General features: G+C 41.3%; 1 protein-coding gene across 1 annotated transcript in view; it reads right to left on the reverse strand.

Moving 5' to 3' along the window:
- The window catches only part of LOC132077146 (roquin-1-like), a 55,686-nt gene that overhangs the window by 20,469 nt on the left and 22,038 nt on the right, over positions 1 to 13,179 (reverse strand). Inside the window, exons 10-17 of the mRNA XM_059478641.1 lie at positions 10,691 to 10,972; positions 10,157 to 10,374; positions 8,080 to 8,456; positions 6,932 to 7,063; positions 6,194 to 6,364; positions 3,140 to 3,350; positions 1,621 to 1,711; positions 1,374 to 1,509 (exon numbers count right to left, since the gene is read on the reverse strand). Coding sequence (XP_059334624.1) covers positions 1,374 to 1,509; positions 1,621 to 1,711; positions 3,140 to 3,350; positions 6,194 to 6,364; positions 6,932 to 7,063; positions 8,080 to 8,456; positions 10,157 to 10,374; positions 10,691 to 10,972 — 1,618 coding nt within the window. The remainder of the gene's footprint in view (positions 1 to 1,373; positions 1,510 to 1,620; positions 1,712 to 3,139; positions 3,351 to 6,193; positions 6,365 to 6,931; positions 7,064 to 8,079; positions 8,457 to 10,156; positions 10,375 to 10,690; positions 10,973 to 13,179) is intronic.

Raw genomic sequence — 13,179 nt, forward strand, 5'->3', positions numbered from 1 at the left:
TTCTAAAACTCTGCTAACACATGTGAATCAGTTCTGCAAGTGTGGGCTCTGCATTTAAACACATCATCTTGTACTCCACACAACCCAGCATTTGGCTCGTCTTTAAGTAGAAATGCTCATACAATGCAAAAGCAAAATTATCTAGCTCTTCATGCTTTGGCTGAATTGATTGCTGCAACCCTGTAGTAGGCAAACCAGTGAAGACTCCTTGATTTCCAACATCTACATGCAGCTTTAAACATAAGAGATAAACTGAAAGCTGTTCTTAATCAAAATAACTAATTCTTCAAAATTCATATTATGCCAAAATCAAGGCTGAACATTCAACTGAGTAGGACTTAACACTGACACAATCACAATAATGATCAGCAGGAGAAGGCCACTTACAGGTTTTGCAACTTTCCAGTACTCTTGTATTATGGCAAATGCAGACATGCAAGACTGAAAACATTTTCTCCTCTCATTCCCAAACAAGAGCACAAGAACACAAGCTATGTTTCAAGTAACTAACAAATGCATATTACTGCAACTACTGCTGTGACTTAATTGTGAGCTCTTAAACTAAGCTGCAATAACCCTCCTCTGTAACATGTCTTCTTAACTAACCATAGCTTCAGCAGAAGCTGCTCTCCACTACTTACAGCATTTTCTTCTGGGAAAATGTTAACACAAATAGTTGCTAAAGTACCTAGAACGGTTTTCTGGTAAATATTTACTGATTTTTCCTAAGAGGAAAAAATTAACTAAGGCTTTCTACAACTATTCATTCATTATAGCTTGACATTTCTCCTGTCTCACAAAATCAAAATATTTCAGCTCATTAATTCTTTTACAAACACATACTTCATCTTTCCTTATGCTACATTTTTTCTAAGCAAAGAGCCATAAAGTATTAAACCTTTATTTTTCAAGCTAAATGTATTACATATTTACTTTCTTGACTCTTGTGGTTTGTGCTATTTAGGAAGAAACAGGTACAAACACAAAGCCAAACATGAAACAGATGAAGCTCATGGCTTTCTGTACATAAAATTAGACATGTCCAGCAGCAGTAAAGTCAAGAAGAACAGGCTCCTATGCCCCAAGTTTGCCTCTGAGTAGAGCTGAACACAGGGGGAGAGAAAAAGAGTGATAGCAAGCAAGACTAAGCACAGACTGCAGATTCAAATATAGTGTTGGTGTGCATGTGGAGTGCAGAGAAGTTTCTGCTGCTGAGCAGAAAAGCTGGAACTTGCACCACAGCCCTGATGCCTGGCATCACAGGATTAAGTATTGCTACTGAGTATCACTACAAAGGTCAGCCCTTGAAAGGTTTACCAGCCTCATCTCCCTCCATCCCACCCCCCAGTGCTGCTCCAAACGCTGGTACCAACCTCCAGCCCCCTCATTTGGGTCTGCTGGCTGATCTGATGGTCAACTTGCTGCAGCTCCATGCGCAGCTGCTGCTCCCGTTCAGCTGAGGGCAACTGCTTCCCATGAGCAGCCACATCTGACATGGACAGCCTCTCCCTTTGGGATTGGAAAACAAGGAGATTTCAAAAAAAAATCTTTACTCCACTGGCACAGAAAAAAAATAGAGAAAATTTAGAGCAAGGCAAAGAAAAAATGCAGCAGTCCCACCTGTCACTGAAACGTCCCTGAGAAGGTATATTTTGATGAGGAGAATATGGAGAGCCTCCCCAGCCACCGTGGGTTTCATAAGGACTGTAGTCTACCAGGGAACAGAAGAAAACCACATTGCATTACTACAAAATCACCCTTTCAGTCATTCACCCAACACAAAACTAGACAGAGAAGAAGAAGAAAGGCCAGTCCTCTAATTATGAGAGGTTGAACATTTCTTTTGATTGAATGAACACAGAAATACTCTCCTTGACCAGTCTCAAATGCCTAATACACGACTCTTCCTGTATGCCTAACAGTCTGTGACAGCCTTCCAGAGTCTGAGACTGTGAAGGACTTCAGATACTCAGGCAGATGAGCAAACACAGAACAAAACTTACAGACATGATGATTGCAGTTATTTTTACTACTGAAGTTCCTAAAAGACTCAGGAGTTCATTGATAATTCTGACATATCTCAGTAACTACAGTTTAAATAGTAACTTTTCAGGGAAGTCAGAGCTCTACTTGTAATAAAGTCTAAAAAATTACTGCCTGAAAGAGCTAGAAGCAAGTTTGGGGGAATATAATAATTCAATATTTTCTTAAGGTTATGCAGTGCACCTCAAGAAAGAGGTCTCTTACTCTTACTCTTTTGGAGTAAGACAGAAGGCCATATTATACATGTGCTTAGAAAATAGATGTGTTGGAAATGAACTACTTCTACTTTTTTGCTTTGCCTAACAGTACATGAGACAATGGCTGCATTAAGTGTGCAAGAGCAGCTACCCATAAAGCAGGAGAGCAGCAGTACAATAGTCCATCAAGATGGTTTTGCATAGTGTATTTGGGAAAGTGCAAGGCTTCTGGATTCTGCTGCTACAGATTTATAATAAGCTTCCTATCAGAGGGACTAGCAGAACAAAGTAACTTCTTCCAAACAGCAACAACATATCACTAACAAATACACTTGTATGCTCAAACATGTCATGGAATCACTGAATATGTCAAGTTGGAAGGGACCCATAAGGACCACAGAATCCAACTCCTGGCCCTCCACAAACACCCCAACAATCCCACCCTGTACCCGAGAGTACTCTCCATACACTTCTGGAGCTCTGGCAGTCCTGGGGCTGTGACCATTCTCTGTTCAGTGCTACCCTCTGAGGGAAGAATCTTTTTCTGATATCCAATTTAACCCTCCCCTGACAGAGCTCCAGTCCTATCACTGGTCACTACAGAGAAATCAGGGCCTGTCCTTCTGCACCCCTTGGGAGGCAGCTGTAGACTGCTATGGGGTCTGCCCTCAGTCTCCTCTTGTCCAGACCAAGTGATCTCAGAAAACTGTGGCAACCTTGTCCTGAATTCAGTCTTCTCAGTATAACCCTACCTGCAGTTATTTTAAGTGCCATTAACACACACCACAGCTGTACTTCTAAGACAAGATACAAGCTTAGAGGGCTTGTCTTCCAGGCAAGTAAAGAAAATAGCAACAAACAAAAAAACAGTCAACAAAATGCAAGAGCACAGATCATACCTGAAATGATGGATTTGGTGGCAGCTCCTGGAACTGCCATGGCCTGCATGGGCCCAGAGTTCTGGTACATGGCTTTGGAAGTACGCGAGATGGCCCCAAATCTTGACACAGTTGGGCGGTCTCCAAAGGGAATGAGGTCATCGTCCCCCGCCTCGGCCGCGCGCCGCTGCATGTCCAGTCGCTGCTCACGCATGCCTTTACTGTCCACATTCTGCACAACACATGGAAAAGGCACTCCAAAACTCATTCCAAAACCAACAGGACACATTCCTCTCACAACAATTTGGTAAGTGCAGTTAGTTTCTCTTGTATTCTCTATTCCCTTTACTTTTCAACTAGTTTTTGTAGTCAGAGCGGACATCTCCTTAATGGCCTACCTTAAGATGATCAGTACAACACCACAGTGATTTTTCACCACAGTGAAAAAGCTGAAAAACTGTCATCAAATCCAGAAGAAGAGAGCAGCAACAAATGGAAACTGAGACAGAGAAAGTCTAATGGGAAGAGAAGAGGGGGAAAACCTCCCCCTCATATAAATTCAAAGAAGACACCAGTGGGTATATCTGAGGAATACACATTCCTTCTAGAATCACAAAGAAATTTCTCTGAAGCCCAGTGCTAAGAATTGTATAACCTAACAGCCTGCAAATGACTCAGAATGGGAGTTTTTCAGTACCACACTTACTTGGACATGTCTGGTATATCTTTTCAGGCACTTTTCATAAAGCAGCACTACTGTTTGCAACATCCTGGTTTCTAACTCAGTTTCAGACTCAAACACCTTAATGGATCAGTATATGAGGAGAGAAGTGTTCACAATGTCCTCGAAGAGCTGAGTTAAATAGGAAAGCTATCCGTTGGCTACCACAAAATGTAATATGGTAACAATTGCCAAAATCAAGTTAAGACTGCTAAAGAAGAAAAACTGTGCACGTAAAACAAAAAGAGCAAGGTAAGTGGGACCACTACACCAAGAAAATTGTCTAAAGGCTACAACCTTTGGTATAGTCCAAATAATATAAAAATTAATAATAAAATTTTATTTTATAACAAAACAAAACTCTGCAAGCTTTCAGTGGGGATAAGGATTGCAAAAAACAGTTAACATATCTGAGACAGGAATAAAGGGGGTGGAAATGGCAATAACAACTAAGTTGGAAGCTAAACTCAAGAAATGTAATACTTAGAAACGGAAATATTAGGGAAAATCTACTTTGGAATTCTGGAAAAATAATACATTAAAAATACATTTAAATCTTGAGGCCATAGGATGCTAGTACCAATTTTAATATCCTTCTATTTACTCAGTAAAGCTGCATGTCATCTGCAGAATATTCAGCATTATGCACTCCTGTAGTGTATAGTAGAGTAGTATCAGGTGGTACTACTCGTGTCCTTCAAAAAAAGAATCTCTTCTGAATGATTAAAAAAAAATCACTGAAGAATTAATTCAGTAAAGGTCTCTTGATAATTTTTTCCTGTGAGGAGGCAAAAACTGAAAAGCAGCAGAGATCCCATTTTGCTTATCTGAAAATTAGCTCTTAGGGCAAAGAATACTTTGTTTAGCCTTGAAAAAGGAAGTTATTTCTCTAGAACCTTATTACTCCTTGTAATTCAGCTGCAGCTTTTTTACACAGTTTTCTAGCAGCAGGGATGAAAGCCAAGAGCTGTTTATCACTCCTGGATGCTGCCACTTAGACAGCAATAAGCTGATTCCAAGTAATCTCAGTACTTCCCCAGGTCAAACGTGGCAGTGTGGTAACTCCAGGCAACCACACTGTGTAGGACTGAGAGCAAGAGGACAGGTAAAAAGGACAAAGCTGCAGATGAAATGCAATTTTTTGCTCTGCTTTTTTCACTAGAAAGCCTCCTTTTTGGGTCCATTTCCAACAGCAGCTTCAAGATTTTACGAGGAAAGCAATTCAGCAGACAGAAAAAAGACAAATTTAATTCCAATGGGGCAGAGGGCTAAAGGGGAGTCTTTCTGAGGAGGAGCTGAACCAAAAAAAATTCCTGATTTAATAAGTGGTTGCAACAGGTGAGCATCTGTCTACAGAAGAATGAATTCTGATGAGAAATGTTCAACCCCCCTCTTACTGGCCAAAGAATGGTCTCCATGACCCCAACAATACAAAAATAAATCAATAGATCACTTTTGCAGATGAGGGGTGAAGGAGGATAGATGAATCTCTGTAAAATAGTTTCTCAGGCTAAACAGTCTTTTCTCCTGAAGAGCTTGAATGACTTGCTACGTGCATGAGCTACCAGCCTACTCCTCATGTTGAGTGATGTGTGAATGTTAGGAAGACACTGAATAGTGGTGGTATGCAGGACTCCTCTTTATATTCTTCTCCATTCATGACTCCCAATAGTAACACCCAAGCAGCCCCTTCGTTTTGCAACCTAGCAAAAATGAAGCAGCACAAAGTAAGATCACAGCCCACCTCCCAAAGTTCAGGGAAGGACTGAATAAATGCAGCAGAGATGTAGAAATTGCCTTCAAGAAGAAACAGCCTAGTGAAAGTTTTGACTGTGCTTTTCTCAAAAACTGCATGCAACTTTTGGGTACTCTTGTGGCCAAAAATCACAGTCCTCCAAGTAAAAACTAGTAACACCCTTAACAGCAACAACAACCACCTTCAAAGCATCTTTCTCTGACAGAAAGAAATACAGGCAGCAACAGACGGACATGCTTAATTAAAAAGCTGCCAGGACAGAATAATTTTCGCATTTCAAGTAAATGCAAAGAATAATTCTTGCACAATACTCTTGCTATCTATGGCTTCAGAGCAGAAAGGCTATACTGCAACTATATGCAGAATTTTGTACCAGCTACACAAGGGTAGGACTGCTCATAACTTTGAAAACTAAGTGCTTCACACACCAGCAAATGCTTTCTGTGACTGCGATGCACTTCTGAGCTTAAATAAAAGTACTGCCATCATTATTTGGGGAAGTGCTTGGGAAACTGCCCATCATTGTGGAAAGCAAATGAAAGTCCTTCCCAACCCACAGTAATATCCACTCTTCTGCTCTCCCCTTATCCCTGCATACCGCCATCTCCACACTCCTTGCTGCCACAACATCTTTGGGTTTTGCATCTTTGGTTCCAATGTAGGAGCCGATGGTGTCACAGGACCACGGAGAGTACTGGCTGTAGTCATTTCCTTTGTATTTCCCAGCTACCTTCAGGTCTTCATCCAAGTACTGTACAAAAACAAAAATCTGGTTCTGTAAGTGAAGGCAAGAAGCAGTTTCACAGCCATCCCTGTGCACTTCAACAGTAGTGAACTTGAGAAACATGACCAGGATTATTTTTTATCAGAAACACCACCCTCTGGAACTGGGCCAGAGAAGACAAGAAGTGCATGAAATTCTGAGCCCCTGGCTACGCTCCCAGTGCTGACTGTTCACTTGGCCAGTTCGAAGGTGATATTTTGACACTGGTTAAAAAAAACAAATCTCTATCAAGCTGTTACTTCATTCTAAATATGTCAGGAGTAAAGTCTGGTAACTGTGAAGAGCGATTACTTCAATTAGTAATGGTTCTAAATTAATTTTCTTGGCTGCACCAAAAACAGAGAGCTCAGGACCAGTGGTAGATCAACAGCCAGCTGAAATACTGGAGACTGTACTACAAGGGTTTCCCAGCTAGGCACGAAATTTACTTTGCCCAACACTTGCCAGTGCTCTATTGTTCTGATTTTCTTGTTGTCTACACCTACCAGCATGTAAAGGCCCAAGTATTTTCTAAACATACCAGTATCTCATATTTTGTCAAAATATGCTTACCTCCTCCGTGTGAAAAGGATGAGGCAAGGTTGGTGATGGTGCAAAAGGAGGTGGAGATATCACCTTCCTCTCTTCCAGCTGGGCCATGATCTCTTTTCTTCGTCGGTGAAGTTCATCCAGGCTGGGATGAGGCTAAAATGAAGACAGGAAAATGTTTCAGAGCTCCTGAAGCATTAAAGTACAAAATGAATAATTTTCTAAGTGTTGTTTATCTGAACAAGATAAGACAGCTATGTACTGCAAGGAGAGGGAAATACAGAGGACAGACAGAATCATTAAAACAACAAGTAATGATCACTTTGTTTAAGTCTACCTGTTAACTTTCATACATGACATACATTTTCCTACACTGGCCAGTGTTAGTTCAAGACACCCAGTAACAGGCAAGTGTTACAACTTGACAAAGTTCCCACTGGCACATGTTCAGCATGGCAAGTTCCATTACAGTCATGTAGGGTAACTCAATAAAACTCTACAGGTCAGTAGTCACATTTATTATTCACTTTGCAACAGAATTAAACACAAACACCGCACACTCAGATAAATCTGTAAATTATGTGAAAAACACTTCCTATACCTGGCAATAGGATTCAGAACCTTTAATCTGGATGACTTAAGTCCAACTATTCTACAGAACTCAATTCCAGCTGGTGAGTTACCAAAACCAATTTGTAAACTTACAGCAGGAATACCCTCCAGTTAGCTATCTAACTAGAAAAATTCAGAAGAGCAGAATTTTTAATTCTTTTATCAAGGCAGGTTTGTTTAATGTTTATTATTAAGGTACAGAGTTGGTCAGTCACAGATGGGCAGTACAAGAATGCATGTGTGACCATTTCCACATGCTGTATTTACTCTGCACTTGAGTAACCCTCTCCAGCCTAATCTTTGCTGGAAAAGTCAGAAACGTATGAGATTTCCAATGCTTTTCTACTCGGAGCGCTAAAGCAGCCTACTTTTACGTATTAACATCATTTCAACTTGAGAGTTGACTGAGAGTTGAAGGTAATTTAGTTACCTTCCAGTTTTTGGTCCGCTTCCTAAAGTTCAGACTTTCACAAAGGCCTTAGTACAAACCATTCAATCCCCCAAGCAGTTTACACTTTCTCTCCCAAAACAAGCAGAAAACCACAGCGCAGAGCGCATACCCTGTGGCAGGAAGGTCGGATCTGCCCGAGATGCGGAGCCACGGGGCAGTAAGGCTCCGTTTGCTGGTATCTGTCCCTGGCCTCGGGCACGTAGAGGGGCACGGCCGCCTGCGGGATGTCGATGGGCACGGGGCTGCCGCGCACCACGTCCTCGCGCTGGTAGGGCTGCACGGGCGGGTAGACGCGGCGGCCGTCGTAGTGCGGCGGGTACATGGGCTGTGCCAGGGCCGGGTAGCCCTGCGGCTGCGGGTACTGCGGGCTCACCACGCGCTCCGGCAGGTACGGCCCGTAGTGCTCCAGGTACGGCGCGCCCGCCTCGGCCGCCGACGGAGGGGGGCGCACAAAGCGAGACATGGACTGAGTGGGATAGTACACTCCTGAGATGAGGCGAGGGGGGAAACACAAGATACAGAAAGTGATTAGCACAATTGCTCACAAAAATGGACAGTAGAAAAACCTTAAGAAGTAAAAGTTGATCCAAAGCTCGAGTGACATTGTGTAATTACCTAAGATACCAGCATGGTGTCAATGTTACAGTAGCTGATGAAGAGCTGGTGAGACTGAGCCCACCACAGTGAATAGAAATACATCACCAGAATGTCTCTGCAGATTGCTACAAATGCTTTCAGCTAGGTAAGAATTAAAAATTAAACTGAAGATTGGTCTGTACATCTTCATCCGTGCAACTAAATTAAATTTATCTCATGGAATCACAGAATGCCTGGGTTGGAAGAGACCTCCAAGATCAAGTCCAACCCATGCCCTAAACACCTTAACTAAACCATGGCACCAAGTGCCATATCTGACCTTTTTTTTCAACACATTCAGGGATGGTGACTCCACCACCTCCCCAGGCAGGCCATTCCAATACTTTATCACTCTTCCCATGAAAAATTTCTTCCTAATATCCAACCTATATTTCCCGTGGTGCAGCTTGAGACTGTGTCCTCTGGTTCTGTCAGTGCTGCCTGGAGAAAGAGCCCAACCCCACCTGACTGCAGGCACCTTTCATGGAGCTGTAGGGAGTGATAAGGTCACCCCTGAGTCTCCTTTTCTCCAGGCTGAACACCCCCAGCCCCCTCAGTCATTCCTCACAGGGTTTGTGTTCCACGTCCCTCACCAGCCTTATCGCTCTTCTCTGGATGGGCTCAAGCATATCAGAGCCACTGGGTGGGTAAAGGAACTTGGATTATCAGGATTTAAAGTCATTTAGAGATTTGTTCTATGTCTTGATCAGGAGAAAGACATTTCAGAACTGTAAATCATGAAAGACTTGTAATATCACAATGCCTGGTTACCTGAAGATTCTATCCAGGATCTCTCAATAATTTTAAAATAAGCATGAATATGTGCATAACATCAAATTTTGTGGAAAACTCAGATGTTCACTTTTGGAACAAATGTAAATAGTTTGTTTTTATTCAAAATGCTCTGCAACTTTCTCAGAAATGGTTTCCCCCATTTCACCTTTGCTTTCTAGAGCTTTTTCTGCTTTTAACTTTCCTTGGTCTGTCATTACTTATTTTTCTTTCACATTAACCTCACTTTATCTCATTTCTCTCTGTGTCCTCACATTGCCTAAGACTCATCCTCTGTTTTCATACAGATAGCCATATATTCTCTTTTTAATCCCCCTCAATATGATCTTTCTCCACATGCTCTCTTTATAGTTAAATTTCTCCTCTTAGTTCCTTTTTTATGACATTTTCTTTTTCTGTGAACACTCTTCTCTAATTTCATTTCTGTCTAGTCATCATATGCACTTTAATTCCATTTTCTCTGAGTCACACTAAATTTAGGTTTACCACACTGTATCCCTCATCCAGCCCAGTTAGGAAGAACTGAAGACAGAAGGACTTGCAACACCTGAACAGATACAGGTATTGTTTTCACTTGCACTGAAGACTTCAGTCAAGGCATAAAATCCTGCCAATTTCCATTTTATTATGACATGACCATATTAGTGTCTTTCATCCACGTCATTTGTAAGAGAACTTCAATTAAAGGGCTTAAAAACCAGCGTGGGAAGAAAGACTAAAATCAGCACAAGGATGAAAGAGCTTGGTGTCAATCTTACCTTGTTGGTAGGGCGCTGGCTCAAACGATGGGGCAGCCCCTCTGGGGTCTTGATAAAACATATCTGCTTGTTGTGCACTGTACAACTGAGACCCTCGTGGTACCATCTGCAACTGCTTGGTGACAGACACTGAGGGCAGATCAGCTGGCACCCGAGCAGGCACAGGATGAGGGTTCACTGGCAAGGCAGAAATAGAGCTCTTGGGAACAGATTCCAGCCTAAAGAAGTGGAAAGATGGCACTGCTCATTAAGGCCTGGTATAGTACTCTAACACTGTTATTTGTCTACACTCCACCTTCTGAAGGCTTCTATCACCTTCTCTAATTAAAATATAAGCAAACAGGGAATTAACAGAGTTTAGAGTTTTAGCTTTAGCTTTCTACTCTTACTATATAATAATTAAAAATCCCCCCAACCAAACACAAGAACAACCACAACTCCAGTTCTGTTTGTTTTTTAAAGAACTGGTTTCCTTTGTCTCTACTCCCCATTTACACCCACAACAACGTGAAGAACAGGTAGGAAGAGCCGTACAAGTCAGGAGGGGATCCAGGGGCACTGCTGCTCAGATGGTCCATCTTCCCCGGCTTCAGGGCACTTTCATAACCAGAGTCAGTCCCTCGAGAAATCAGTTGTGTCACTGTGCTGCCTGTTGACACAATTCCATTTGGCAGAGCAGAAGTTTTCCTATTGGGCATGTCCACTCCCCCTTCCTCTGAGAGGATAGCTCCTGAAGGCAGGCCCACCTCATTCAGCTGGCCCAGGGAGGCACTAAGGGGTCTTCGGGGAACGAGACGCTTGTTCATTTTACGGAATCTTCAGAAAAAGAAACCACATATCAAAAATTGAAACTAAAAAAAAAAAATTAAAAGGACTTGTACTTTCAAGATTTTTCAAACATGGATTCTACTGAAAGCTTCCTTTTATTCAAATTCTTCAAGGGGCTTATGAAAATACCTCTTAGAATACAACTTCTCTGATAGCTGATTTATTAATCAGAATTTCAATCAGAACAAAAATGGACTTTTAATGACAAGTACATCAAGAATTCACAGGTAAACTTCACACAGCAAACTTACAAATCCTACTTTCTTTACACATATGCATCTCAAGAGAAGAAAACCAAAACCAAGCATCACATAAAGTACTACTATCATATAAAATATAGTAATACAAGCTTCAGAATAAGAATCACAGACTGTTCAAGCCTGTTTTATTCAGAGAAGAAACTAATAGCAGAAAATTTCAGTGAAAAAATATGAAGTTATACCCTTTTGCTCTGTTTGTCCAATAATAAGCCAAGTGTTTACTGCCACATGATATATTTTAAAGTATATCTTAAGATTAATGTTACTATATCAATACACAGCTTACACCATTTCTGCTGTTTGATAAAGTGATTGCAGATATAAAAACTCTATGAACATGCAGCAACCCCAAAAATCTAACTGCTTCTGACTAAATCCTGAAGAAATACAGGCATTTTAACCAAAGCTCCACAGAAACCAGTAGGCCAACAGTACTGGAGAACAAATTCCAGAGTTGAAGGTGCTCCTCTAAATACCCTGCCATTAGTTCAAGTCCCAGAATGCAAGTATGAGAGCACACTGGCAGACCTGAGTGTTCTCACTGAACAAGAAGCAAACAGCATTTCTTCAGCAGGGTTGAAGCCAACACTTTGATATCATAAATAACAGTCAGAGTGAGATGGGAACCCAGACTAGGAATGTATACAAATTACTGCAGAAAAAGGTGGCAACTGATTGATTACTCAATCCTTAGATAATCTCTGTAGTTGCCCATGTGCATTAACAGCAACGCAAGAGAGACAAAAAGGGGTTTTATTGTTGGGGCTGTTTTGCTTTTTAGATGTTGTTGCAGTCTCCACACGTGCAGGACACAAATGAATTTTTAAAAAGTTCAGTTCTTGCCTACGGACACTGCGTGTTTGTCCCTTGTCAAGAGGGAATGAGCTGCTGTTTAAGCAAGTTTGGGTGATAATATGCTATTTAAACATTACCACACATTTCCCCATAACCTTCCTCCCAAGTTAAAGCTATATATAGAGAGAGGAGTCACACAGCAACAGCAATGAATATTAGTCACACAAAGCACTTTTAAAAGAGGAGTGCTAACACAACAGCTACTTAAAGAAATTAAGCAAAGATAAAAGGTATAAGGAGCAATCAGAACTCCCAAGTTCCCCACCCACCCACAGAACCTGAACAAATATTCTCTACAGCCCAGGACAACATTAATACTAAGGCAAGCAAGTCAGCCTGGCTACACCAGGCCTCTCCCCCTGCAAAGCTGACAAACAGTCCTTGATACATACACCTGGCTCAGGGCTGTAACACTGACCCACCATCCAACACAGGTCAACAAAATCATCCCAAAGCTGCACTACCAATCTCCATTTCATTAGCATGATGACAGAAGACAAAAAACTCTTCAACTGTTTCTGCAGCACACAAGTACTGGAGTCCTATTCCTTGTTCATATGAATAACTGTCTTTGTCATTCTAACACCACATGCACTGCTCTTCTTTCTCTGTGCTTTGTCTATGCACTGCATGCTGGCTATAGAGGCCATGAACTGACATTAATGCTTTGAGCTTCAGATTAAGAAATGAAAAAGGAACACTGCATGCCAATCCTGAGCCTTTGCAGTTTTCTTCTCATTAAAAAGCACCTTTTCTTTGAATTTTTAAAGCAAGTAACAAGCTAATATACTACAGAAAATACACTGTATTTATTTATTTTAGCTCCTAAATAATCCATTTTACTTAAAAGAAATTAAAACAACCTGCAGAACAACAGAATCTTGCTCTTGCATAACTGGTAACCCTCCTAAATCTGTAATGGATCTAGACTGCAGATTTGATATGAGCATCATTTTTTAACTTTACAACAGATGTAACCAATTGAAAGTACCTGCATGAAATTTTTTGACAGATTGCACAAAGAATTGCTGCAGGAAAAAATCTTGAATTGTTTGTTTTTAGCTCTTTGAAGAGCTAGCA

The sequence above is a fragment of the Ammospiza nelsoni genome, chromosome 9 (assembly GCF_027579445.1).
Source record: "Ammospiza nelsoni isolate bAmmNel1 chromosome 9, bAmmNel1.pri, whole genome shotgun sequence".
In the NCBI taxonomy this organism is placed as follows: Eukaryota; Metazoa; Chordata; class Aves; order Passeriformes; family Passerellidae; genus Ammospiza; species Ammospiza nelsoni.